At 54.4% G+C, this 27720-nt stretch overlaps 8 protein-coding genes across 8 annotated transcripts; 5 read left to right on the top strand and 3 right to left on the bottom strand.

The window, feature by feature from the left end:
* Positions 1-195: 195 nt before the first annotated feature.
* On the top strand, positions 196-2010 carry TRIREDRAFT_60784 (uncharacterized protein; the record flags this gene model as incomplete). Its single annotated transcript, XM_006965053.1, has 2 exons — positions 196-470; positions 570-2010. The coding sequence occupies 2 exons, from the start codon at positions 196-198 to the stop codon at positions 2008-2010; spliced, it is 1716 nt and encodes a 571-aa protein (XP_006965115.1).
* Positions 2011-5023: 3013 nt separating this feature from the next.
* TRIREDRAFT_60890 (uncharacterized protein) lies at positions 5024-6193 on the top strand (the record flags this gene model as incomplete). Its single annotated transcript, XM_006965052.1, has 1 exon — positions 5024-6193. One exon carries the CDS (start codon positions 5024-5026, stop codon positions 6191-6193), a length of 1170 nt encoding a protein of 389 aa, XP_006965114.1.
* A 1057-nt stretch (positions 6194-7250) lies between these two features.
* On the top strand, positions 7251-8664 carry TRIREDRAFT_38749 (uncharacterized protein; the record flags this gene model as incomplete). The annotated part of the gene is made up of 2 exons (XM_006964802.1): positions 7251-7633; positions 7776-8664. Coding segments are annotated over 2 exons (1272 nt in total), but the record flags the coding sequence as incomplete, so codon positions are not given.
* A 175-nt stretch (positions 8665-8839) lies between these two features.
* Positions 8840-9833, bottom strand: TRIREDRAFT_60638 (uncharacterized protein; the record flags this gene model as incomplete). Its single annotated transcript, XM_006964897.1, has 3 exons — positions 8840-9129; positions 9289-9588; positions 9671-9833. The coding sequence occupies 3 exons, from the start codon at positions 9831-9833 to the stop codon at positions 8840-8842; spliced, it is 753 nt and encodes a 250-aa protein (XP_006964959.1).
* Positions 9834-10160: 327 nt separating this feature from the next.
* TRIREDRAFT_73344 (uncharacterized protein) lies at positions 10161-12269 on the bottom strand (the record flags this gene model as incomplete). Its single annotated transcript, XM_006964896.2, has 5 exons — positions 10161-10238; positions 10507-10551; positions 10619-10721; positions 10791-11986; positions 12060-12269. 5 exons carry the CDS (start codon positions 12267-12269, stop codon positions 10161-10163), a joined length of 1632 nt encoding a protein of 543 aa, XP_006964958.1.
* Positions 12270-13980: 1711 nt separating this feature from the next.
* On the top strand, positions 13981-16700 carry TRIREDRAFT_60751 (non-ribosomal peptide synthetase; the record flags this gene model as incomplete). Its single annotated transcript, XM_006965051.1, has 2 exons — positions 13981-14283; positions 14376-16700. Coding segments are annotated over 2 exons (2628 nt in total), but the record flags the coding sequence as incomplete, so codon positions are not given.
* Positions 16701-17819: 1119 nt separating this feature from the next.
* On the top strand, positions 17820-19307 carry TRIREDRAFT_77541 (actin-like protein; the record flags this gene model as incomplete). The annotated part of the gene is made up of 2 exons (XM_006965050.1): positions 17820-18267; positions 18346-19307. The coding sequence occupies 2 exons, from the start codon at positions 17820-17822 to the stop codon at positions 19305-19307; spliced, it is 1410 nt and encodes a 469-aa protein (XP_006965112.1).
* Positions 19308-20194: 887 nt separating this feature from the next.
* On the bottom strand, positions 20195-22155 carry TRIREDRAFT_60887 (uncharacterized protein; the record flags this gene model as incomplete). The annotated part of the gene is made up of 5 exons (XM_006964895.1): positions 20195-20410; positions 20495-20533; positions 20922-21405; positions 21478-21759; positions 21824-22155. The coding sequence occupies 5 exons, from the start codon at positions 22153-22155 to the stop codon at positions 20195-20197; spliced, it is 1353 nt and encodes a 450-aa protein (XP_006964957.1).
* Positions 22156-27720: the final 5565 nt, after the last annotated feature.

Raw genomic sequence — 27720 nt, 5'->3', positions numbered from 1 at the left:
AATCGGAATGAGGGGTGCCGAGATGTGTATATGCAAACGGCAAGATCGAGGGCCCCGTGAAACGTGGCAGAAGCTCGATAAAGAGTCCGCAGATCCGCGCATCTCGGCGGATACGTGCTTCGTAGCTCAACCTCGTCGACTCTTGTCTTTCAGCCTTTCCTCGTTCGCCGCAAGGAGCATCGCTGGACGTTCAAGATGCACCGTAGCCATCTGGGATCTGCACTCCTGGCCTTTGCAAGCCTTGCAGGCGTCGCCAATTCTGCGCCCGCAGCTTCGTCCACAGCCACGTCGTGCAAATGCTTCCCCGGCGATGCATGCTGGCCTAGTTCTAGCGACTGGGCCGCCTTCAACAAGACGGTGGACGGGCGTTTGATCGCGACGGTTCCCCTAGGATCACCATGCCACGGCGAATCCTACAATGCGACGGAATGCCAGTTCTTGCAGGACAATTGGCTATTTCCGCCGATCCAGTAAGTTATCGTGCTGCATGACATGCTCATTCTCGTCCTTCACTTGCTCCAGATTCCCCCAGGCACACACAGGCTTGGTCTAATATGGAATTGTATCAGCTTCGACTCGTCCTCTTCGGTCATGGCGCCTCTGTTTGCCAACGCGAGCTGCGACCCGTTCCAGCCGCCGGACTCGCCTTGCACTCTCGGCAACTATGTCCGCTATGCCGTCAATGTGTCGACGGCTGCTCATGTCTCGGCAACGCTCAAGTTCGCGGCGCAGCGCAACATCCGGTTTGTCATCCGCAACACCGGACACGACTACAACGGTCGTTCGACCGGTGCGGGCGCCCTCTCCGTGTGGACCCATCATCTCAAGGATACCGAGGTTCTGGACTGGAAGGACCAGTACTACACTGGCAAGGCGCTCAAGATCGGGGCCGGTATCCAGGGCTTCGAGGCTCTCGAGGCAGCACACGAGGCGGGATTGATCGTCGTGACGGGCGAGTGCCCCAGCGTTGGAATTGCAGGAGGATACGTTCAAGGCGGTGGCCACTCGGCTCTCAGCACGAACTTCGGCCTCGCAGCGGACAACGCGCTGTCATATGACGTTGTGACTCCTAACGGAACGCTCGTGACGGCCACTCGGACTCAGAACAGCGATCTGTACTGGGCATTGAGCGGCGGTGGTGGTGGCAACTATGGCGTTGTCGTCTCCGTGGTTTTCCAAGCTCATCCAGATGCCATTGTCGGCGGCGCAAAGTTCTCCATTGACACGACCTCGCTGGGCTCCGAGACGCTGTATGCCATCATTGATGCCTTCCATGCCGCACTGCCGGCCATAGTAGACTCGGGCGTCATGGTCATCTACTTCTTCGGCCAGGGTTTCTTCCAGGTGCCGGCCTTGACGGCGTACGGCAAGACGCAGGCTGAGACGGAAGCGATCCTGAAGCCCTTTATCGACGCCCTGGCCACGCTCAACGTCGACCTGAAGCCGACGTTTACGCAGTTTTCCAGCTACTTTGACCACTTCCAGAACTACTGGGGACCTTTTCCAGCGGGTAACATCCAGGTCGGCACGGATCTGTTTGGAGGCCGACTGATTCCCCGGTCCGTACTGCCGAGCTTCTCTCCGACGGCGCAGAAGCTGGTCGAGCTCGGGGTGACGTTCATCGGCGTGGGGCTCAACGTGTCTCACTTTGGCGGCGACAACGCCAATGCCGTGCTTCCGCAGTGGCGGTCGTCCATCGTGGAGGCGTCGCTGACGCTGCCGTACAGCTTCCAGGTGCCCTTCCAGGACATGCTTGCCACCCAGGACACCATCACAAACGTCGTCCAGCCCGTCATCGAAGCGGCCACGCCCGGCGCCGGCGCGTACATGAACGAGGCCGACTTCCAGCAGCCCGACTTCCAGGAGACCTTCTTTGGGGCAAACTACCCGCAGCTGCTCAAGATCAAGCACAAGTACGACCCCGATGGCCTGCTGTATGCGAGGGCTGGAGTGGGCAGCGAGGCCTGGACGGTTGCGGAGGATGGCCGAATGTGCAGAACTCAGTCATGACGGTGATGCGTTGGGTATGAAGTTGTAGATTACCTAGGTATCAAGCTCGATACATGTAATTGAGTGGTAGAGATGGAAGCAAATGGAGGATGATTCAAGACGAGAGGAAGAAGCAAAAGTGGCTTAGATAAGCCATGTCTTGTGACGGCCACGATGGAGGAAGGCACGGCCCAGGTGAAACAAGTCTGAGACTCCACAGGTTCAATCGATGTTGCCTTTTTGTGAGCTGGTGAGTTGATGTTGTTCTATTGGTGCCTTATGTAAGGTATATGTAAAGTGACGCCTCTCGATGCTGGGAGAGAACGATTTGACTCGAGTCTTGGTCAGTCAACAACAAGGCAAATGCTGTATCAACGCTTTGTACCGCTTTCGGTGCCGCCTTGAACCCCTCTATCTGCTATGCATCGCAGGTCCAGAAGGATCGATTGGACAAAATGGTGCACAGAGCTGTCTTTTTTTTTCATAGCTTCATGAAGTCGAAGCCACGGCATGCAAAATCGTGTACAGGAGAGCCTGCATGGCCTGATACGGACCTCAGGCCTTTGTTCCACAGCGTGAAGCAGTGACGAGTGATTATTTCAGGTAGTGAAGAATGGTAGGACGGTCTCTTTGTGTTTTACGGTGGAGGAGCAATTGAAGCAAGGGAGTCGTCTTTGGGGAATAGTGACATTCGTGATACGTTGCACCATGGACTGTCTCAGCTGAGATGGTGCCAACACTATTGGCTACCGACAATACGGAAAGTTGCCGCAGATCGATTGTTTTGAACCAGATCTTGGCGCTTGAAGGCGTTTGAAGGATGCAGCTGCAATTCTGGCCTGGTGACGCAGCGTTGCAACACGTCTGAGCAGGCACTATCGTGTAATTTATCGTCCTAGATTCACATTTTCGTTAATCTAGGTTGATCCAGATACGAATTCTCGCCCATCTAGAACTCTCATCGTATGTTCTTCTCTTTCCAAATATTTATGATACCTCACATATGCTGACCACACGAGAGAAGGGTCGACGTATGTAAACTCGGTGAGAGTCCTAGTTTTACATGATGGAAGGTTGAACAGGTTCAGCCCGACAACCACCAGAAAACATCGAAGATAAAACTGTTCTTCAACCTCATTCCTACTTTGACCACTCTCAAAATTAAGCTCACCTTTGTTCCTATTGCATACAACCTGGCCAACATGGCCGTTGCTCAGTGGAGTTGCGGTCTGGGCTTTTGATGTGGCTCTACAATCGTGCATCGTGGTGAGTTTCGTGTGCATTTTCATGTTCAATTGCATAGCTTGCGAACATTCATCCAGATGCCAGCTCCTTTGATCAAGAATTTGAAGAATGCCGAGAGAAGAATGCCGAGACTGCTGTTGGACGATCAGATCAAGATTCCCTGTGGGATCTCTTCCGCTGCAACGGTGATCGTACCGTCTCCTTTGTGAAGCATTGCGCGGGCAGGTGTCTCTACGGGGGAGCTGGACAGGATCGATGTGAAGGGGGAGCTTTCCTGAAGGGCACAGAGGCTTTGCTTGCTAACTAACTCTGGGGATCTTTGATTGACTTCTCCGAGCATCATGAGTGGAAGTATCACCACGTCTATAGGTGATTCTACTACTACCATTGGCTTGCTTCAGGCTCAGGTCCTTCGAAACGATCGAGTGCCCCGCATCTCCATTCCTTGAGCTTAGATACCTAGTAGTTGCTTGCCTATATAGGAAATTTCTGCCAATCTGGTTTAGATCCACTGCATTGACTCGTCTGTCTGACAGCTCGTGCCGTGACGATCATGTTTGCGATGGCATCAAAGGAGACATGACTCAACCGCCAACTCAGCCCCCGCTATCATTCAAACTGTTTCTCGTGTTCGCAATTTTATATATATGCGAAACCTTGAAACGAAGCAACGCAAATCGTTGGTAATCCTAGATACCTCGAGATAGCTGTGGACATTGATTCCATGTATCAATCATACGCACATAAGCGCACGTCATGCATTAGATCGGGAAGCGGCTTCGGTTAGGGCGCTTGTGTGATTAGCGGGCTGTGAGGCATCATGGCGATCGGCAGCAATTCCCGGAGTCGCTTGTCAAAGGACGGTCATGTCTGTCTCGTGGCTCTGCGAGTCTGCATGACCAAGTAGGATAGATTGGCATGTTACAGGTACTGCTCGTCTGCCGCCTTATCCAGTTGTACCATGCGTGCAACTGCAAATAGACGACGGATGCTGGAAGAGAGCCGCCATGTACGATGCACAGCTGTCGCATAGAATTCATTGATAAACGGATGCCATTTCGTATCCATGTTCCTCATCTGTTGAATTCCCGCTGCTTCCGTCAAGTATCATAATACCCGAAGCTGATATAATGGGCTCGACAGGTAAACAGACGACGGGAATTACCTAGTAGTACCTTGTCGTCAAGGGCTACATATATAGTACCTACCTTATATATACACGACGGGAATTTTGACGCAGAAATTACTCCCGATGAATCCATGCGTCCAATCTCACTGTGATCGGATCCTTCCACTCTGCTTCTTTGAACTGAAATACTAGGTAGATGATAGTTGATCGAACAGGCGAAGCGAAACCCGGACTCTATCGCCACGCCCTCCCGATGGTTCTTTGCGCATCTTTGGCTGCTGATCGGGATTTATTAGGGGTTCCAGGGTCCTTGGCTCGATCGGGTTATTTTAGCGTGACCAAAGAGAAAGCAAAGAAAAAAAAAAAAAGGTCCCCGGTTTCTCCGTCTCAGATAAGCCGAGCAAAGCGCCAGCTCGATATCGAACCAAAAACACCAACCAGCACCCGATACTTAAACTACCTACCTAACCCTCTTCACCACCCTGTCCGGCTGCAAAACAACGTCCACAGACAACTCCGCCATGCCTCTCCTCCGCCGCCCCTGAAGCCGAAGCCGAAACAAACCCTCTCCCGGCCGTGTCTCGTCTCATCCCATCTCGTCTCGTCATAGGAACAAACAGCAAAAAGGATCACCAAACAACAGCAAGCAAGCAAGCAACGATGGCCTCACCACCGCTATCGCAGGTGCTGCCTCCGCTGCTGCTGGGGACGGCCACCTTCAACCACCAGTACCACCCCGACCCGTCGCGCATGCCCTACGTCGACATCGTCCGCAGAGCCCTCGAGCACGGCATCACCGCCTTCGACACGTCGCCCTACTACGGGCCCTCCGAGGTGCTGCTGGGCCAGGCCCTGCGCCTCGTGACGCCGCCGCCGCCGCGCGAGGGATACTTCCTCGTCACAAAGGCCGGCCGCATCAAGGCCGACGAGTTCGACTACTCGCCCGCCTGGGTGCGCTACAGCGTCTGCCGCAGCCTCGAGCGCCTGGGCACGCGCTACCTGGACCTGGTGTACATGCACGACGTCGAGTTTGTGACGCCCGCCGAGGTGCTGCAGGCCGTGCGGGAGCTGCGCCGCCTGCGCGACCAGGGCCTGATCCGCTACGTCGGCATCAGCGGGTATCCCGTCGAGACGCTGGCCGCGCTGGCCGAGGCGGTGCTGCGCGAGACGGGCGAGCCGCTCGACGCCGTCCTGTCGTACGGCAACTTCTGCCTGCAAAACGGCCGCCTGGGGCGCCCCGACTTCCTGCAGCGCTTCCGCGCCGCCAGGGTCGAGTGCCTGCTCAATGCCAGCATCCTCAACATGGGCCTGCTCACCACCCGCGGCGTCGACAACGGGCCCATGGCCTCGTGGCACCCCTCGCCGCCCGAGCTGCGCAGGGCCTGCGCCACGCTGTCGCAGATTGCAAAGGACAACGGCGAGCACCTCGAGGGCGTCGCCATCCGCTGGGCGCTCGAGAACTGGGCCCGCGCCGGCAGCGACTTTGGCACCACGGCCTACGTCGGGGCCGGGCCTCGCATCGGCGCCAGCGTCATGGGCGTCACGGCCATTGCCGAGCTCGACGAGACGTGGCATCTGTGGCGGAGCGTCATCGGGCCCGTCATCGGCACCGAGGACGAGACGGCGACGGACAAGAGCGATAAGATTGCGAGGCTGGTCGAGGACAAGATGTGGCCTAGTCTGGGCTCATGGAAGGACTATGCGTGGGAGAGCGGCGGCGAGACGTTTGTCAATGCCAGGGCGACGCCTGGACAGATTCCGAATGACGAGGTGGCGGAGAGATGGGGGCTGGTTCCTTCAACAGCAGCAGAGGTGGTTTCCAAGTTATGATGCGCGACGCCTAATGTCATTAGATTAGCATGCCTTTGTTTATTCCTAACTGTATAAATTCGACGGTACATACCTTACGTTTACTTGGCTACATGTATTTGTGAAGTTGAGTGGTGATGGACTGAAGATTGGGCTGTGTTGGCATTCATGACGTTCACTTACACGATGGTCGAAGCTGAAGTGGCTACGGGCAGCATGTGATACACCAACAAGCGCCCATGGACCAGCATAAGCATGGGCATCATTGATCATTGCATCAAAAAGCTACGGATAAGTCGAGACTCTCGTCAATATTCGCTTCACTCTGGCGGAATATATGCTTGTATCGCGTCCATTTCACTACTGATGCCCTCGTACCACCGCTGCTACCGTCTCACATGCATGGTCGAGTAGCATAACGTAGGATTGCAGCTGCTTAGGTAGCCTGCCTGTGTAAGCTGCAGTACAAGGATGGCCATCCTCCAATCCTCCGATCCTCCGGCTATACATACTTGGGGCATGATGGGAGACGCAGCTCCAAAGCATCATCATGCGGACCCTCGGTCTGCTCACGCAAGATGTGCTTGTGAGGGCTCAGCTCAGCTCAGGCCCTGGCAGTTATTGAAATCCTCACGGATATGTCTCTCAAGCCGATTGACAGAGTGCGGCGTTCGAGACTTTACCACTTACAAGGACAAAGCGAAGTGAACCTCTTGGGCAAAGCAGCTATGGACATCTTCGTGACCCGGCAGCTGCAGACGCTTATACGCGGTCTCATCATCATAGCAGCCATCACCATCATCAGGTTTCTCTACAGCGGCTACAAAGTCAGGAGACATGTCCGACAACTCCAAGCCCAAGGCATTGTACACAGATCTCACACCCAACCAAAGACTCTCACAACAAACTACTAACCATTCTAAAGCCCACCCTCCCTCATTCCCTCCTCTTCGGCCATATCCCCATCCTCCTCCAGTTCCGCAAACACCACCCCGAAGACGTCCACTTCGGCATCATCATGAAATGGCTCGTCGACAACTGTCCGACCTGGATCCCAGACCTTCATCATCATCATCCTCCACCAGTCCTCTATCTCGACATCTGGCCCGTATTCCCAGATCTCATGATGATGGTCTTTGACGGCAGTCTCTCGGCGCAATTCACCCAGATCAGAAGTCTGCCCAAGCATCGCATCACACGCACCTTTCTAGAGCCCTTGACGGACAACCTCGACATGACTTCTGCTGACGGGAAGCAGTCCAAGGTTTGGCGGTCGCGGTTCAACCCGAGCTTCAGCCCACGGAACATCACAATGCTTATCCCTGAGCTCATTGATGAGATTGTTGTGTTTAGGGAGTTGTTGGCGGGCATGGCTGGGCCGCAAGGGCAGTGGGGAGATGTGTTCCAGCTGGAGGAACGCACAACAAATCTCACCTTTGACGTGATTCTCCGAGCAACCATGTACTTGAATCCCTCTCAACAATAACTCGTGCTGGACATCATGTACTAAGACAGCGTATAGGGATGAACGCCTCCACGAACAGACAAACCCCCAGGGCAGCCCCCTAAAACAAGCCCTCATCAGCCAAATCCGCCTCATGAGCAAAGTCCTCGGCCTCAACCACATCCTCGGCATCAAGCGCTGGCCCTGGGACTCTCTCACCCGAGCGCGCAACAACGGAGCCCTCCGCAAAGCCCTCATAGGCCATGTCCAACACGCCATCAACAAACCTCCTGACCGTCTCGCAGATACAAACACCGAGAACAACAAAAAGACAATCCTAAACATTGCTCTGAGCCGCACTCTCGCGGAAACGGGCGGTGCAGCGCCTGACAAGCGAGATATCGAGGCCATTCTGGCAAACTTGAAGTTGTTCTTGTTTGCTGGGCATGATACCACATCTTCGACGATCTGCTGGATGTTCAAGTTGCTGCAGGATAATCCAGGCTGTCTATCCAAGCTTCGCGCAGAGCTTGACGACGTCCTGGGAACAGATCCCAGCCAAGCTGCCAGCCTGCTACGAGAGTCGCCTCAGCTTCTCAACAACCTGGCATACACCAACGGCGTCGTCAAAGAAACGCTGCGCTTCTACCCCCTCGCATCCACCGTCCGCCAAGGCGAAAGGGACTTCTTCCTCACCCTCCCCGGCTCGAGCACGCGGTATCCGACAGAAGGCACCGCCATCCACGACGTCCCCTCCGTCATTCAACTCGACGAGTCCGTCTGGCCGCGCGCAAACAAGTTTCTCCCAGAGCGCTGGATGGCCCCTCTGGGCGATCCCTTGCATCCCAATAAGGACGCCTGGAGGCCCTTTTCCATGGGTCCGAGGAACTGCATTGGACAGGAACTTGCCATGGTGGAGATTAAGCTGGTGGCTGCGCTGGTGTGTAGGGACTTTGACGTTCGCGAGGCGTGGGACGAGTGGGATGAGAAGCGGGGAGGGATGGTGAAGAGGGAGATGGTTGGGGGGGAGAGGCTGTACGGGTGTGGTCAGACGGTTCAGCATCCCAAGGATGGGATGCCAGTGTGTGTAAGGCGGCTTGGATAAGCATTACGTGGATATATGTGCATTAAATCGTTAGCTTTAACGACGATTCGGGGTATATATCTCAAGGTTTTCGGACAGAGCATGATATCAACCCCCTTTACCCATGTCGATATACACGTCAGTATATATACCACAATAGCGTACAAGCAGCTACTAATACTCCCAAGATTCCCAGCCAAGCCATTGCCGTCTTCTTGAAAACATGCCGAGCAGTCTCCTCCACTGCCTTGGAATCATTCGCCCTCGGAAACGGACAGTCCGGAACAGGTTTGTCCAGGATCTTGCACAAGGGCTCCCATCCATCGCTGAGTTCGACCCAGTGCATGCGGTTCTCCGGGACGGCTTGTTCTACTTTGCTGTAGTAATGCTCGAGGATGCCTAAATTTCTCATTTGAGCCAACTCTTCTTCTTCGATGTCTCACAGAGTGTGTTGATGAGAGAGACTTACCAGGCCCTGGTCCTTTATCATATCCATCCTCCATCAACATCTCTCTCCCTCTATAGTATATCCAACGTTAGCCAACAAATCACCATAAGGCAAACACTTCACCCTCACTCACCTCTTACTCATCTCCCTCATGATAACAGGGAACCACCGCCACCCGGGCATGATAATCAAATACCACCGCAGCCACCCCGGCATCGCATGCTTGATCATCTGCTCCATGCTCTTCCACCACTTCTCCGGATCGCGCTTCCACCCAATGACTATGGCATCGGGATAGATCTCGCACAGCTCCTCGATGAAGTGCGTGCCTGGGGTATCTGTGATGGCGAGGAAGCCTCGCGTTACCTCACGAAGGGCGGCGAGGCGCTTTGACCTGTCGTTCTTGGCGGCGTAGACGGCGAGCCATTTCTGCACGTAGTCTTTTTTTTTTTTTTTTTTTCATACATGTAAGATAGAGTCTGGCTTAGATAAAATAAGAGGATAGAGAAAGGGAGTCTTTACCATCTTCGCGGCCGAGAAGTTGTGTGCCTCCATGACAGACTGGACCGTCGAGGATCTTTTCGAGGGCCAGGGCCATGGAAACTGTTCCGGTACGAGCGAAGCCGGCGCCAATGACTTGCAGAGACTTGTCTGGGTCTGTAGGAACGGATGGTACACCACCCATGATTTTTTCTCTTTCAGCCGAGCAGAGGGCGTTGTCGTTGTGTGCTTGCCTGAGAGGGTGTTGTACGAGGAGCGACGGCCCGTTTGGATCCTTCAGGCAGCAGAGAGCGATGGACCGCTTAAATACGTGTTCGGCGACGTAGACGGGGGATGGTATTGGCTCGATGACAACTTTCTTCGCGCCACAGGGTTGCATGCGTTTCTAGTGCTTTGGTCGTAGGATGCTTGAAACCAGGTTGTGATCCTTCTGGAGGGGAGCGTGAGGCTGAAAGGCGAGGAGGTGTGCTCTTTATGGGGGCTATCTCAACATGGTTTTTCTTATGTCACTTCATCCATCCTTCTGTGGCACTGAGGTAGCGTATTCTCTTTGAGCGAGGTGCAGAATCAAAATCAACGTAGCTGATGCCTACAAAGTTCAAAGTTCCCCATCTAGCTATCAAGAGTACGCTGATGATGCATGCAGCTATAACGGATTTCATATCCAATGCTTATGGTGTAAGAGTAAATTCTTCTTTCATCTCACATCCCTTCTTTGACTTGAAGAAGCATATGCTTCATAGATGCTCATATAGTCCGTTTACTCTATCTTGATGCAAATTCGAAAAAGAAATCAGTAGACTAGTTGAAGCCCTCAACTATAACTCCCTTCTCCTTTACTGCTTCCTCCTCCTTACAGACAGCTTGTAGCCAATTGGTGGCGGCGAGACGTAGCTGAACCACTATACCACATCCTTGTCAACTTACACTCAAGCCGAAATCGTAGAAAGCAAGATGCGTGTAACTCACAGGGTTCTGAGGCCGAGGCTCCGTGTCATGCTTAATGTCGTACCGCATCACAATCTGCGACAACAACAGCTTGAGCAGATGATTCGCAAAAAACCGCCCAGCACTGTCTAAATCAGCAAAATTATCCTCATCCATCCATTCATCAAACGACCTCAGAAAAAATCCCACTCACCAGGCATATCTGCCGTGACTAAAGGCGAGATACGTGTCACTCGTAGCCGCAAACTTCAGCCCCGTCGTCTGCGCCTCGGCCTTGTCATCCAAGAACCGGAACGGATCAAACGTAAAAGGTGACTCTCCTGGATAAACCTCCGCATCGTGATGCAAGCCGTAGCTGCCGATTCCAATCTTTGCCCCGTACGGAATGTGCTCTCCCGTGGGTAGATCAACGCCCTCTTTAGCAACGACGACCTTGATGATGCCGTGCGCGAAGCCCCAGAGGCGAAGGCTCTCCGTCATGACGCTGTCCATCCTCGGCAGCTTTGCAACCTCTGCGCGAGTCCAGCGCACAGCAGGGTCGGCGGCGTCAGCAGCGAGTGCTTCCTCTCGCAGCTTGTCCTGGATCTCGACGCTCTGAGGGGCATGGGCGATATCAATCAGAGCATTCTCAAGCGTGATGCCCTGGACCTGGATGGCCGCCCAGTTGAGAATGGCCAAGAGCTTGCTGCTGTGACTCTGCGACCTGCAGGGGTCGTCGTTGCGACGGTACGCTTCTTGCATCAGGCGAGACAGGAGATCACTAGGCTGATCAGGATCCTTGTTCTCGCCATCTTCCATCCTACCGAACCGCCTTGCGCGCTCCCTGATGATGGGATTCACGCATTTGTCCATGCGCTTGAACTGCATCCAGTCATACTGCGCCAAAAGAGGACCCAGCAGCGGCCGAAGCGGCTTCGGCGTCAGCTGTGCCAGAAGCGCCTCCACAAGAATGAACTTTGCAAAGTGCGTTGAACTGGAAAGATATGTCTGGTCTCGACAAAGCGGGAGTCCGACATACATGCGGCTGACGATACGACTCATGAGCTCCAGGCAGACATCCAGGAGCTCAACTTGCTTCCAGTTGGTGGTGTCGTTGCCCCAGAGGTCATCCAGGGCAGCTTGAATCTCTTCAATGACATCGTTGGTCTTGTTGTTGAGCTCTTTGGTTATGTCTTTGATGAGGTTGACTACAAAGACCCATTCGTTGTCGTCGGCGGCAACGCAATTGAGAAATGTGTGCTTGGCAGCGAGGAACTCGTTGTTGCTTTCTCTTTGGCTGAGGACGGTTGCTGGCTGCTTCATCAACCATTGGAGGTTCTCTGGGGGTAGGATGACTTGGTGGCCCGTGAAGATGTCAGGGAGGATATAAGGGCGTCCCTTCTTGGAGTGCTGTTGATCATCATGTCAGTCTTTGCTCGTGCGGAGGATACGGGTTAGAAAAAAACAATGGGGTCTCTCCTACGTCTCGGTGGCCAGCCCATAGAAGAGAGTTGACTTCAAAGACAGAGCCTAGAGAGGCCCGGCCGCGGGAGAAAAAGGAGCCATCCGAGTTGGCGAAAGCCAGGCTCTTTGGGATTCCTTGATAGGAGAATACGCGATACCATACGTAGTAGATGCCGCCAACAAGACTGACAACGGCCAGCCAGGGGAGAAGAGCTTGGACAGTAGCCATTATGATGTTCAATGAGTGTAGAGTCTTTTGTTTTGGTCTTGGATTCAGATCTCTGCCAAGATCAGGGGATATTTATTGTATATCATACTTCTACTACAGCTTTCCCGCTGAATGACCTCATTCCTCTCAACCTCATGCAACTGCTCTTACGCGCATAGATGGCAATCCATTCATGGCACCCTGTTATCGGACATGCTCGGAGCTACGAGGCAGATCTGAATGGTTCATGACAGAATCACTCCCATGAAGGATCACCATCCTCACTGAAGCTGCCCCCCTCCCCTTGAGACTCTATGTATAGGTCTTATGACGCTGACAAAAGAGAATCAAACCATTGTTTTTTGGCCCTCAAATCCTGAATCGTAACTAGTTTAGAAGCACACATATGCTGCCATCAAGTACTTTCTGGGCTCGAGTCCTGGAAAGGAGCAGAGGCATGGACCAGCAGCTGAGTTCACATGTCAATGCCTCCGAAACACCCTCGCCAATCAGGACTGTAGCCCACCATGCCTTCTATATCCCACGTCTCACAGGATTCACTTTGCTACTTTGGTTCCCCGCAGTAAAGGCCGTGGGATCTAGGAGCTGACAGCAGTGGGATCGGTAGGATCGGATTTCGTACACCTTACCCCAATTCAAGGCCCATGATCCGGCCGCAGCAAGGCCTAGCCTATCGCCGTCCAGCCCTACCCATCTCACACAGCCGATTGCCGTCCAGTCTCACACCATCAGACAGACATACCGGTGACTTGATCCTTCCTGATCCAGCACTAGCAAAGAGTTTCTGCGGCTCAGCACTCCGAGTGCGGGTAAAGGCTTCGGCTTCGTACCCGAGGAGTTGGCCGGTCACGGGCTGGGCAAGCCGAGTCTTTTTTCACATGATTATGAAATGCGACTCTGCAGTCTATTTCTCCTGGCTTGTTATTGAATGTTGATCTTTTTATTGTTTGTGCTTATGTGCAATTAGCCTGATAAGAATGTAGAATGCATGATGATTTGCTATGGGAGTTCATGCTTAACCACCATATTGAATGCATGCAACATGGCTTGGTAATCAGATATACGTCAAGTCAGAGACGAGTCGTCAGTTTTCATATTCATGCATTCCTCATATAAGCACTCAATAATCACCTGATTACCTCTATGCTGCTCTGGAAATAAGTCGCCATCAAGCCGCATTGCTGACGCAGGCTATAAGTCAAAGGGGGACTATAAGCCAAAGGAACAGACCGAAAGTTCCTCTAGGCTTCCATTCACTACCTAACAAGTGTCGATCCTACATCAAGCCAGAATAGCTGCATTTTTTATATCCTCATACCAACCATCCCCTCCACTATAGGCCAGCTGGATCAGAAGGATTCCATCAGGGATTTCAATCCAGGAACGTTAGTCCGAAGGAACGCCCGCAAACCATCAATAACAGACCGAGAATCGTAGAGGAGCATATCTAGCCCTATAGGATCGGGACCGGTGACGTACTGCTTCTGTGCTTCTGTTGGTGCATATCTCCTTTGCTGCAAGTCCTCATAATCGAGATGGAAGTGTCTGCCTTGGATGACTTATCATCAACGACTTGATAAGCGATTTGAGACTCGATCTTGACAGTCACTGAGACGCTGGCTAGGGCTTTGGATTGATATTGCATTGGGGATCAATAATCAATCAACTACGGAATGACTGATCAACTACGAGATAATTGATCAACCACGAGATGGACAACCCCATAACGCCAGGCCACTCATTGGCACCCTCTAAGCTTCATCTTGACAATCCAGCAACACCCGTCCTACAAACTACAGCCAGAAACCTACCACTACCTCCACCGCGGGTAAACAAATTGGTTCAAGATGTCATTGGAAATCAAGTCCTCAAACAGCCCGCAGCTACGGCTGTTGCCTCACCAGCCATGAGTCTCACCTACAAAGAACTCGACGAGAGCTCTTCGCGGCTGGCCACACAGATATCGTCTTCAGGTGTAAGCCCAGGCTCTATCGTACCAATCATTCATGAAAAGGTCAGACATTCGTCAATTGCTGGATACCCCCTATTTCCCGAACGACGCCAATGAGAAAGAGAAATTCTAAGCAATACTAACAAGCTTCACAGTCTGCCATTACCATCGTTGCCATGCTTGCGATTCTCAAGTCTGGATGCGCATTCACTGCTCTGGACGTATCCCACCCAACACAAAGACTGTTGGAGAACATCGAGGACACGAACGCCCCCATTCTGCTCCTCTCTACCAAACAAGCCGCACGCTTCAACGGCCTCATCGACATTCCCGCCATCAAACTATCCAACGACGTGTTTTCCGGCTCCAGCACTACCTTCACCGCTGCACCAGGCATATCTCCTAGTAACTTAATGTACACAATCTTCACCTCAGGCAGCACCGGCCGCCCCAAGGGCGTCATGATCGAACACGCAGCCTGGCTCACCAGCGCCGTCGCATACGGCGCCGACCAAGAGCTCAGCCCCAGCTCGCGCGTCCTGCAATTCGCCTCGTACGCCTTCGACATGTCCGTCATGGAGATATTCACGACCCTCGTCTTCGGCGGCTGCGTCTGCGTGCCGGCGGAGGAAGATCGTTACGGCAGGATCCAGGAGTTCGTCAATGAGACTGGCGTCAACACACTCATGTTGACGCCTTCTTACGCCAAGCTGTTGGACCCCACTGCAATGCCTGGTGTCAGGATGCTCGTTACGGGGGGCGAGGCTGTCCCGAGTGACTTGGTGCAGCTGTGGAATCGTCACGTCAAAGTCTACATTGCGTATGGTCCGACTGAAGCTTCGATACAAGCTGCAGGCGCGAAGCTCGATATCGGAACTCAATCAGTCCCATCCGGGCTGATTGGGCGTCCGACGGGCTGCAACCTGTGGATTGTCAAGGAAGACAACCACAACGAGTTGGTTCCCAGGGGCGAGATCGGCGAGCTGGTCATTGAAGGAAACACTCTCGCAAGGGGCTACTTAAATGACCAGGCAAAAACCTCAGCCTCCTTTGTGGACATGTCGATTGGCACGGACACCCGTCTCGTCTTCAAGACGGGCGACTTGGTTCGCCAGACGGACAACGGCGACATTGTCTTTGTTGGCCGCAAGGATACCCAGATCAAGATGCAGGGTCAACGCTTTGAGCTCGTTGAGATCGAAGCACGGCTTTCCCACACTCTGCCTGCGGGATCCAAGTGCTGCGTTGATAAAGCTGCTGAGGGTCCGCACTTTCAGAACGGAGGTGCTATTGTGGCCTTCCTCAGTGACTCGGTAAAAGTGTCAGACGGCGAGCGTTCAGAAATCCTCTGGGACCTAGCCGAAGCCACGTTGGAGAGATCTCTCGAGATTATCTCAAAGCTGGAGAAAGTGCTCCCAAAGCCAATGATCCCAACCCTCTATGTGCCGGTATCATTCATCCCCCTGACCAGCTCCCACAAGACAGACCGCAACGTCTTGCGACAGCTTATAACAGCCCTAAGCTCCAAGGAGATGCAACGACTCAGAAGGCTGGATCGATCCAGCGGCGAATCCCGGGCTTTGACTGCTGACGAGTCAACTCTGCGAGAGCTATGGGCATTTGCCCTCAACATGACGCCGGAAAGCATCAGGCCCGATGACAACTTCATTCAGCTCGGCGGCGACTCGGTCACCAGCATCAAACTGATTGCAGCGGCTCGCAGCCGCGGCATCTCGCTCACATCAGCCACCGTCCTGTCAAATCCAGTGCTGAGCGAGCAAGCCCGGATGGCAATCAACTCAGCCGCTGCCAAGCATGACGACGACATCCAGCCGTTTGGATTGCTGGGGGATCGTGCGCAGGAACTCCGCGCAACAGCAGCCGCCATATGCAGACTGCCCGTCGAGGAGATCGAGGACGTTCTTCCCATGACAATCAGTCAAATGCGGTGGTACGGCAAGACTTTGGTGAAGCCAGACGCGTGGATAGACCACTATCACTTTCAACTCCCCGACGACGTGGACCTCGTCAGATTCCGCGCGGCCCTCAGCTCTGTCGTGCAAGCGGTTGACCTCCTTCGAGCGCGAGTTTTCGCCACCAGAGACAAGAAGCTATTTCAGGCCATTGTCAGGTTCCATCCCATCGAGGTGGTCGATTCCAGTGACACATTGGAAGCGTACCTGAGCCAGGATCTCAAGACTCCCATGGGCCTCGGTGCGCCGTTGAGTCGCTATGCTATTCTTCACCATGACAGTTCCGCCCCAGTATTTGTCTGGACGATTCATCATGCCATCTATGACGGCTACTCTCTGCCCATGCTGCTTCAAACCATCCAGGACTTCTACCACGGCCTCCAACCAGCCCCCTTTACTCCATTCAACCGCTACCTAAAAGGACCCGACGACAAGGAACTAGAGGACGGAGAGGCGTTTTGGGAGAGATATCTTCACCAAGCGTCATGGACCAGGTTTCCCGTCTTGCTGCCTCCCCAGGAGATGCCATCACCGCACATGAGCAGACTGTTGAAGACGATAGAAGTTGCCTCCCGACAAGCACAGCTTCGTGACTCTGAAGATCTCCAGCCCGCCATCATGGCAAATGTGATCCGCGTCGCCTATGCCGCCTCACTTTCACACTATTCCGCAGACCATCCCAGCTCCGTCCTCTTCCTGGAATCCCTCGGCGGACGAAACGCAAGCCTACAAGGCATAGATCGCGTAGCAGGGCCGACTCTCGTCACCATTCCAACCAGGTTGGAGCTGCCCCGCGAAAAACCGTGCCGCGAAGTTGTTCTCGAGGCGCAAAGGTCGCTCGTGGATAGGATGCGATTCGAAAGCTTCCCCTTGCCGCGCCTTCTGCCTCTTGCACCTCCCTTGGAGCTGCGTAATGTGCTAATGATAGAGAACGAGGCCTTTCTGGTCAACGGGGATGGCCATGGCTTGTTTGGGCGTGGAAAGGAGGAGCTGAAGCTGGAGGAGACGGAGGGACTGCCCATGATATTCCGGTGCACAGTTGTTCGGGGCCAGTTGAATGTGGATGTTCGCTATGACAGCAACATAGTTACTGATGGAGAGATGGAATCTTTTTCGGAGACTTTTGCGAAGTTGTTTAGAGAGCTGTGGGAGGGAGATGGGACTCGACCTTTTGGTGTAGTTGCTTCGTTGTGATCTGGAGCAAAGGGGGGTTCTGGGAATCAATGCCTAGGTATATATATATTCTTTCAGCGTTGACCTTCAGCACGTAATTTCCTGTGTTACTTTGCTGATGTATAGTCATTCGTTAAAATGAGTGTTGAATAGTATATGTAGCATCAATTAAGAAAATTCCCGTAAATCATGCCATTTCTTGAACACCGTGGAAAAAAACATGGCACCTGGCCACACACAACGCGGCTCCAGGGTAGGCTCCTCTGCAGCTCCGGCAGCTCGCCCATCTTGATCCGAGGTCCTCCACTTCCCCGGCCGCCGCTTTTCGCACCTCCAACCCACAACCAGCGCCCTCCGATCTCCGGCCCCGACCTGTTCGCAAACGTCCACCTCCTCTCTCCTCCTCCTTCTTCTCCTCCTATCTTCTTCTCTTCTCCTCCTCCTCCTCCTCTCATGGCCGGCGGTCGCAAACAAAAGGCCGCAGCAGCCCCCTCCCGCCCGCAAACGACGCTCGTCCTCGACAACGGCGCCTGGACGCTCAAGGCCGGCCTCGTCCGCGACGGCGCCGTCCCCGAGCCGCGCGTGATCCCCAACTGCCTCGCGCGCGACCGCTCCAAGAAGATCTACGTCGCCTCCGAGCTCGAGCGCTGCCGCGACCTGAGCGAGATCCAGTTCCGGCGGCCCGTCGAGAAGGGCTACCTCGTCAACTGGGAGGCGCAGAAGGAGATTTGGGACCAGGAGCTGTTTGGCGATGGCGGCAAAGCAGGACCGCTGAAGTGCGACCCCGGCGACACGCGGCTGATCCTCACGGAGCAGCCCAACGCGCTGCCCGTCCTGCAGACCAACTGCGACCAGATTGTCTTTGAGGAGTACGGCTTCTCGAGCTACTACAGAGGAATCGGTATGTCGGAACCGAAGAGCCAACAACACCGAAACACAGTCCCTACATGTATATATACTGACCAAGGACCCTGCCCAGGCCCGACATTCAACGCCTACCACGACCTGCAAAGCCTCTTCCGCACCCCCAAAGACGCTCCCACCGCCGCAAACGTCCCCGCGGAAATCATGCTCGTCGTCGACGCCGGCTTCTCCCACACCACCGTCACGCCCCTCCTCGGCGGCCGCCCCCTACACTCGGCCATACGCCGCATCGACATCGGCGGCAAGTTCCTCACAAACTACATGGCGCGCCTCATCTCCCTGCGCCACTTCGACATGCGCAACGACCTGTACATTGTCAACGAGATGAAGGAGGCCGCGTGCTACGTCTCGGCCGACTTCAAGGCCGACCTCGAGCGCACGTGGAAGGGCACCAGGGGCGGCGACGACAGCAACAACAAAAGGCGCGACGACTACCTCTCGGGAGCGGGCGGCATCGTCAAGGACTACGTGCTGCCCGACTTCCACACGCGGCACAAGGGCATCCTGCGCGACTACGATCCCGCGCGGCACACCAAGGCGAAGAAGCTCGCTGCAGCAGCAGCAGCAGCGGGCGGCGGCGGCGGCGGCGGCGGCGTGGGCGCGGAAGAAGACGTCCTGACGCTGCGCAACGAGCGCTTCGCCGTCCCGGAACTCATCTTCCGCCCCTCAGACGTCGGCATGCGCCAGCCCGGCCTCGCAGACGCCATCCAGCAGTCGCTGCACGAGCTGCCTGTCGGCCTCTGGCCGGGCCTCCTCGCCAACATTGTCGTCGTCGGCGGCACCTCCCTGTTCGACGGCTTCATCCAGCGGCTGCAGAGGGAGCTCGTGCAGCTCGTGCCCGACGACTGCATCGTGCGCGTCGCGCGGCCTGCGGATCCCATTACGAATACGTGGTACGGCGCGGCCAACATGGCGAACCATGCGAACATCGAAAAGGTGGTTGTCACGAAGCAGGAGTACGAAGAGCATGGCAGTGCGTGGATAGCGCGCAGATTTGCTACGGGTCTCCTGACTTGAACCCAAGGGAGAAATTACTTGGCAACACTGCAAGTGTTTCTGATGCCTTGGCCTGTTTACGGTTCTTCATACTACTAGTAGTAGGAACAAGCTCGCAGCGACGTGAGATAAGAGGCGTTTCTGGGCACACGAGAGGACATGTGGCTGCTGCATCTTGCGAGGTGCCAAGAGAATGGCTACACAGCAAAGTCTTGCCCCTTGGGCATGAGTTGGAATGAGCTGGCGTTTTTTTTTTTTTTTTTTTTCACATGCGACAACACGAGGGACGTCTGCCAATGTGACAGATACCCAACTTCCGACAGACCACATTGAGGTAACTCGGCATGCATATGGGTACGCAAGCTGCAGGCTTCCGGTCGTGAAGCAGTCTACGTGGTCACCTTCGCCAAGCCTACTTGTCTCGGAGGGAAACCACACGACGTGGCCGAGCAAGTTTGTCCAATGTCAGGCTGCGACGCGTTGCCGTGTGTACCGACAAGGCAGCACTGCAGCAGGCAAGCGAGGCCAATGAGGGCATTGCCATGAGAACAGAGGACATATGCAAGCAAGAGGGGAAAGTGTCATTTGGAATGGTCTGATCTGATGCCCGAAAACCCAGGGCTAGGTGTATCCTGAAAGAAACAGAGTCCGTCGTCATCAAATTCTAAGCTATACGGACAGATTTCGCTTGTACGCGAGGGAGAGAAAAAAAAAAGGACACGCTCGATACTCCAAACGCCGTCATAAGCTGAGCATTGTGTGCCCAGAGGGTTAGGGGAGAGTTTCCATTCAGATATGGAGGCATTAGCAGAGAGAGGAGAGAGACCGGGAGCCAAAGCGAGTCGTGTCGCTCAGAGACGGCCCAGACCTCGTCCGCGAGACACGCACCCTGCGTCAATGGTTAGCAATTACTCTACAGTAGGATTGTTATTCAACGCTTCCCAAGAATGGGGCACCGTACAATCGCACTTTGGTCGTCGTGTTAGCTGACTCCGTGACTCTCCTCCTAAAGTGGTGGCTGGGCAGCTTACATGGTTCACCGAACATCCTTCATTGTGAATGAGGCAATATCCTGCGCAGCACTTCTTGCACACTCGCTGGGTACTGTTGATACAAGTTTCGCACTGCAGCATCATGGTTTTTCCTGTTTAGCAGCTCTCTCTTTTGTAAAAGAAGGGTTTATGGGTGAAGCAGGGGGGAATGCTCACGTTGCTACCGCATTCCCAGCAGCTCTTGGACAACAGTGACTGCGATGGGAACAGTTAGCAAGACTACTCTTCCCGTCAAGATAACGCAATTCAATGACAATGATGCCTCCGTTTCTGCAGTCGTAGCATCATCGGGGTGGGGCAGGGGAACAAACGCTGCGTACAAATTCGAGAGGTCTGTCTTCGAGACTGGCCTGATCGGCTGCTCCAATCCATCACCGGCTCGTTCTGTCGCAGGATTCTTGCGTCATCCTCCTCCTCTTGCTCTGTTTCTCAAAATCCCCCTCTTTCTTCAACTGCCTTTGTCCGTTTCCTTTTGGGATGAGACGCGGGAGCACAAGGGACAGAAACCGTTTCGTACCTTGAGTTTCATCGTCGGAGTCGCGAGATCCAGATCGCCGAGGCTGTCGACCGTGTCGTCGTCGACAATGGTGATCCCTGAGCTCTGGCCGGGGAGCTGATAGCACGACTCGCACCACCACCTGTCGCAACTGAGGCAATATCGCTCGCGGATGCAGTCCAAACACCTAGGCACAAAGGAGCTACATGGATCTCTGGGCTTGGTCGCAGCGCGGAGGGAGGAAGAAAGGATAGGCAGCGGGGCCAACAGTGGTAGGCTGGCCACGTTTCTGCTGTCTGGACGAGTGACGCCTTCTGGTGCGTCGTGGCAGCCCTCGCATCCGGCGAGAGAGTAGGTGGCTACGGCCGGAGCGCTGTCGAGATCCGATCCGCCCGTGTAGGCCGGCGAGTTGCGGTGGCGTGGCCCGTGGCAGAGGACGGCGTCGAAGGCAATGATGCCCTGGCAGGCCAGCATGCAGCTGGCCCAATCTTGAGTAACAGGTCGAGGGAGGATGCGGCCCTTGTGGTGCCACCAGACGTCGCCTTGGTGCTGCAGCGAGGATGCCAGAGCACTCTGGCTCCTCTTGTTCCATCCTGCGCTGATGGACATCCTGGATGGATTGGACTGCAGTTCGGAAGTCAACATGTCCCTGGTGCCGAAGACGTACAGTGCCTGGAGCTTGGGAGAACCCGCCCGCCGAGTAGGGCGACAGGCATACTGAAGCGTTTGGCGAAGCTTGCCGTGATTCAAATTCTTGACTTCGCGGATGGACAGGATGCGGACGTTGAAGCTGGCGTCATTGATAATCTCATGACAGAGCTCCGAAGTGACGGAGAGGCCGTCGAGGACCAGCGTCTGGACGTTCTGCAGGATGTTCTGTCGCCGAAGCGTTGAGAAGATGCCCCTCAACGGGCCGGAGTAGAAGCTGCGGGAATGGAGCTTAGCAACGCATGACATGGAGTGGCAAGGGGAAGTGGTCGTGCACTCACTCATCTTCGGTGAGGTTTTCATCTAGCTGCACGTTGCGCCAGATCTCGCCTCCATGATCGATCTTGGCAATCTCAAACTGGACCGCCTTGATGTGAGAGAGGGCAAGATGGCGAAAGACGCCGGGGGTCTCTAGGATGAGAGTTCGGAAAGCTCGGCTCGTAGCAGCAAGGCTCACGATACTCGATATGGGCAGATAGGATACTACGTGTCTCAAGACGAGCGAATTGTGAATAGTATCGTAGAGGGTAGTGCCTGAATCGTCTGGTCCCAATGGTGACAGTATCCGTATCTCGAATCGCGTTGGGTCGTTGATGGTACTAGCTAAGCTCATGTCAGGCCACCGAGACCTGAGAGGAACCGGATCTTTGCGGGCGATGGAGATTCGTCGCAAGTGAGCAAGGCAACCTCAAAATTACACGATAGAATGCTTTGCACGCTTTGGTCCTGAATGGTTTCGTTGTTCACTGCGCGAGGTTGGTGCAAGGATGGTGTGAGGCGTGGCCGAAGCTTATACAGCAAGAGAGAGACCTTGTCGGCGCCTGGGCTGTGGCTCTTGGCTAAGGCTCTTGGCTAAGACAGGGCAATCTCACAGCTACAACCATGGCGTCCTCCTTATCAAGCCATGGTGGCCAATCCAAACGCACGGCAGATTGGGGGTGTGCCGCAGAGCAAGATGGGGGGCCTTCACCGGCAGGCCGTACCGTCCAGCGTATGTACGTGAGCTGTTGGTGGGAGGCTTGCCAGCAGCGCCAGCGGCGGCTGCGTCGACCGGGACCGAGCCAGGCCAAACCAGGTGAAGTGAGGTGAGCCGAAGGGGAGAAGCGCCGAAGCACCGAAGCAACCTCCTACCGGGTGAGCATTGAACGATTTCGTAACGATTTGGGCGGATAAGGATCATCGGCTGGGATGGATGGACTGTTGGTGGCGAATGGGCGGCCAAGACGTAATGCGTTTATGTATCGCACCTTGCGTAGCACGCCCGTACTGTAGGTATGTAACGTCTCTCGAAGCCTGACAACCTGGCTCATCATTGCGGGAGCTGCCCCCATCTGGCAGGTTGGCATCATCTGGCGGGATCTTGGGAGACGAATCAGAGCGGACAACGATTAGCGCACCTTGACTTCCAGGAGCCGTCAAGTCAAGACAAACACAAGCACCTGCAGACCTCTCTGTGTCTTCGCCCTCGACATAGTAGATGCTTACCCCACAGTTTCTCAGCCCTCCCCCTCCCTTTGCTGGTGGTATGCAAAGCACAGCCAACACCACCAACAGCCATCCTCGCACTTGAATGTGCTGCGGGGGAGCTCCTTTGAAGAACCAAGGAGGAGCATGTTGTCGCCGTGAGATGCCTCTGCGATGACTACTCAAAGTCCTTTCGCTCTTCGGTATCCAACCGCTTCGACTGCGGCAGACTGCAAGCACCATCCCATCCTCGACAAGGTCACTAATTATACTGCCACTTTCGTTCCATCTCCAGGATCTGCATGCACCGGGGCCCTGCCGTCCATCGCCTAGACTTGATGCGCAAGATCCTGGGCGTGGGGGAGAGACGGCGGTTTGGTCGCACGATGGCTGGCTTGTTTGCGGGGCCCTGCGGCATCACTTCAGCGGTTCGTCTTTCAGGCGTGTTAGTCAGCAGCGGGCAAAGGACAGAATAACACACCCCGTGATTCTTTTCAATAGTAGTTTAGTGGTATTGATGGTGACGAGTTCAATGGCCGTCCGGATGATGCTTGATCCATCTGACACTTGGTAGGTAGGTATAGTATTCGTATCAAGCGGCCAAGTTTGGAAGAAGGAAGGTGTCAACGCAGAATGTTGTGTATCACGTGATCTCGCACGTGCGCGACCCAGCTCCAGAGCTCCATAGAAATGGACGGAAATGCTGACTTATCGCAATTGCCCCTCGAGGCGATTCTGGCCGCGTCTTGCTGCTGTCGCCTTCATACCAAACCGTGTAGGTAATCAGGCATGTCTGCATTTTGATATTGCGACAGTCACCTACCTAGAAATGGAACCTCTTTGCACTCCTTGTCAGTTCCGGTGCAATTGTGCCTCTTTGGCTGCCTCTCTTCCGTTGACACTACAACAACTTGAAGCTATAAATCACCATCTTTTCCTATAACCAACCATCTTCTGAGCTTGAGCGTCTCATACATACATACCTACAAAAGCATACCGGCATCATGGACGAGCCAACCCCCCTTCGCTGGTCCGACACCTTTGCCATCCTCCCTCCCTCTGATCCCGCTTGCAGCAGGCTCCCAGGCGACAAAATCATTCTGCCCCCTTCCGCGCTCCAGCAGCTGCTCTCAGCTTCGTCTTCACGAACCACAGCGTCTACCAACGGCAGCTACAATTACTTTGACTCCAGCTATCGGACGAGCCACTCATACGGACAGGAGACGCAGCAGCTGCCCAATCCCTTGATATTTCGACTCGTCAACCCAAAGAACCACAATGTTGTCTACGCCGGCATCAGAGAGTTTTCTGCCCCAGAGGGTACCATTGGCCTGAGTTCGCTGCTCCTCGAGGCTCTTGCCATCGGGCCCAACGATTGCCTTTCAGCGGCCCCCGATGTGATAGACGTTGAGGATCCCGACAGCCTAGCAAGCCAAAGTGCGGGCGCCGCGAGCAGCCGGATTACAGTGCATGCCGTAGAGCTCCACAAAGGAACGTATGTGCGGTTGCGACCCCTCGAGGCTGGTTATAATCCCGACGATTGGAAGCCACTGCTTGAGCGACAGCTCCGGCAAAACTTTACGACCTTGACCAAGAACACGGTCATCCCTGTCCAGGGGTCACAAGGAGAGCAGTTCAAGCTACTGGTGGACAAGTTTGCGCCTGATGATGATGGCATCTGTGTTATTGATACGGATCTGGAGGTTGATATCGAAGCCCTCAACGAAGAGCAAGCCCGAGAAACTCTGCGCCAGATCATGGCCCAAGGTCAAGCGGGCTCGGCTTCTGGCAGCTCTCAGGGCGGCGAGTTGAGTATCTGGAAAGACGCCGAAGGGCAAGTCATGCCTGGCCAGTACGTGGACTACACGCTTCCCTCCTGGGATCGATCGCAAGAATTGGTCATTACTCTCAGCGGCATCTCGGAAGCGGACAGCCTGGACCTCTTTGTCACACCGAGATCGCGCCAGCAGAGGGCATTGCCACGAGACTCGGTCCACGTCTTTGGAAATTTTGCGCCTGCTCAGGACGGCGTCAAGTCCATCACGATATCGCCGACTAATGTCGAACTTGAAGATGCTGAGAGCCTACTTATATCCGTTCATGCCTACCAGGCTCCTAACTCTGGCAAGGCACCGGCAACCTCGACTGCCTACACTTACACCATCCGAGCAAAGGCGGCGTCTTTCAAGGGGAAATCAGCAGACGAGGCTATGCAGCTCGACCAGGAAGAGCATTCCTCAGACGAAGAGCAATGTACGAATTGCTTACAGTGGGTTCCGAAGCGAACGATGGTCCTGCACCAAAACTTTTGCCTGAGGAACAATATCATCTGTCCCATGTGCAAGTCGGTTTTTAAAAAAGGCTCGCCCGAGTACGAAGCTCACTGGCACTGCGATCACGATGAGGCGCACGGAGATTCGCCCTTTGGCAAGGCCAAACACGACGATGTGTTTCACACCGACCGCGGATGTCCGGGCTGTGAGTTTTCCACCAACTCGCTGCCAGATCTCGCCCGCCACCGCACCAGCGTGTGCCCGGGGAAGATTATCCTCTGCCGCTTTTGTCATCTCGAAGTTCCCCAGGAAGGCGATCCCTTCAACCCGTCGCCAGAGGTGGTTCTCTCGGGAATGACAGCTCACGAATTGGCAGACGGGGCTCGTACGACAGAGTGCCATCTGTGCGACAAGATTATCCGTTTGCGAGACATGGAAACGCATCTCAAACACCATGAACTCGACAAGGTGAGCCGGGCCAAGCCCTTGGTCTGCCGGAACGTCAACTGCGGGAGGACGCTGTACGGCGTCGGCGCCAAAGGCCAGATTGGCACGGCGGGCTCTCCAGTCAAGCCTCCAGGCAACGACATTGGCCTCTGCGCATTGTGCTTCGGGCCTCTGTATGTCAGCATGCATGACCCTGATGGCAAAGCCCTGCGGCGGAGAATCGAGAGGCGATATCTCAGCCAGCTGATGGCGGGATGTGGGAAGCCGCATTGCGCCAACGAATGGTGCAAGACTGGACGGGCAAACCTTGGCCTCGAAGCCAAGGGGTCATCTGCCGCGGCAGCGCTGCCTCTTGTCAAGCCGTTCCTTGGCGGGGCGCTTGATGCCTCGCAGCCATGCTACTTTTGTGTTGATGAGACGAGCCAGAAGAGCCGCAAGCTGGCGGAGCTGGTGGCGGCCGAGAAGGGTTGGGATCTAGAATGGTGCGTTGCTGCTGCTGAGTTTGAAAAGGCCAATGTGGATAAGATGAGGGATTGGCTGCAAGCATGGGCGCCTAGAAGGTAGATTGGGCAAGATGATGGAGACTCATATAGAAGAGCATTGGAAAGGAGTTGGTTCGTATTGTATGGGCATGGTGTTTGTTTAGTCGAGATACCCCGGGGGCATTGTTACTTTAGACGCATCAACGGCACCAACTACCTAGTATCTTAGATAGCATATAGATTTGCGCTGGAATTACAGTAGCTTATTTGGCGGAAGCGTAGTGATCACATTGCCCTGCTATTTGGGGAAAAACATACATACGAGTGCGAATACAGGTATCTTGGAGTTGTCCCAACCGAACCACCCTTGACCGGCTAAATGCACGACTGGATGTTTTGCACGGCGGGATCGGAGCCGAGACGCAATTCTATCACATGCGCGCTGATGACGTTGACTCGCCGGCGTGCCGATCAATGATCTCATCATGAACGACTACAACTCAAGTATACACAGTGCTTCTTGAGCGTCTACAGAATCACGGTGAAATACCGAGGTATCGACTCCTTTGAAACAAAAAGACAAGGCATGCTGACAGGTTTTGGATCCTATGAACATCTGCAAGCCACACCGCTACATTCACGGCGCGTACATGTCGGCAAGCGAAGGATTGTTGGCTAACGGCCTTTGACCTCTTCCTTTAATTCCATGTGTATGGAAACAAAGCACGATAGTGATACTGCAAGTGGCCGGTTCCGGGAGTCTTTGGACGGTTAGTGCGTGCCTCGTAACCTAAAGTCAACGAGAGGAGTCAGCTCTAAGACATGAAAAGGCCGAATTCTGTCTACAAAATCCAATTGAAACTTGGAATGTACAGTGAGTTGCTTGCACTGTCATGGTCTATACGCAATTTCGTCGGGTGTAGTATTTGGATTTTACGCTCAGGTACATGTAAGCAATAAAGCCAGCCTTTGAACATCCATACTACCCTCACCTAGTAGTAAATACTACCCAAGGAGAACGGGCAAGCCCGTCATCACGAAGCTTGATTTCTCTGGAGCTGCTGTGCTTCTGTTTGGCTGGTTCACAAGCTGGGAGGGCTTAGAACGTACGCGTACGAGTTGGACGGGAGTCCGGCCGTCCCGAAGGTACCCCGAGGCTATGCGATACTTTGTCTGCTGACTGGATCGCTGGAATGACTTCTGTAGGTAGTTATGTATTCTGGAGGTCCAGATGATGAAGACCCCGAGGGAGAGTTTATCGTCTGATAATGATGGATTATTCGTTTGTATCTGAGGCCAAGTGTTTGACTGGATCAGTTGAGAGGATGGATTGCATGGTTGCTGTTCAGTTGAGGCGACATCAGTCCGCCTTGGGGCACTCCGCCGCTGTATTGACGGATCAATCCATCCCAGCACTCGCGGTCTGGTGGTCTCTGCCCGCACTCCAGCCGCCCTGAGCCGCTGTGGCTGCTACGGAGGAGGATGTGGGGACTCGAGTTACAGGGGATTGCC

Source organism: Trichoderma reesei, assembly GCF_000167675.1.
Source record: "Trichoderma reesei QM6a unplaced genomic scaffold TRIREscaffold_8, whole genome shotgun sequence".
Classification (NCBI taxonomy): domain Eukaryota; kingdom Fungi; phylum Ascomycota; class Sordariomycetes; order Hypocreales; family Hypocreaceae; genus Trichoderma; species Trichoderma reesei.
The sequence above is the reverse complement of the archived record's forward strand: the minus strand, read 5'-3'. Positions and strand labels throughout refer to the sequence as shown.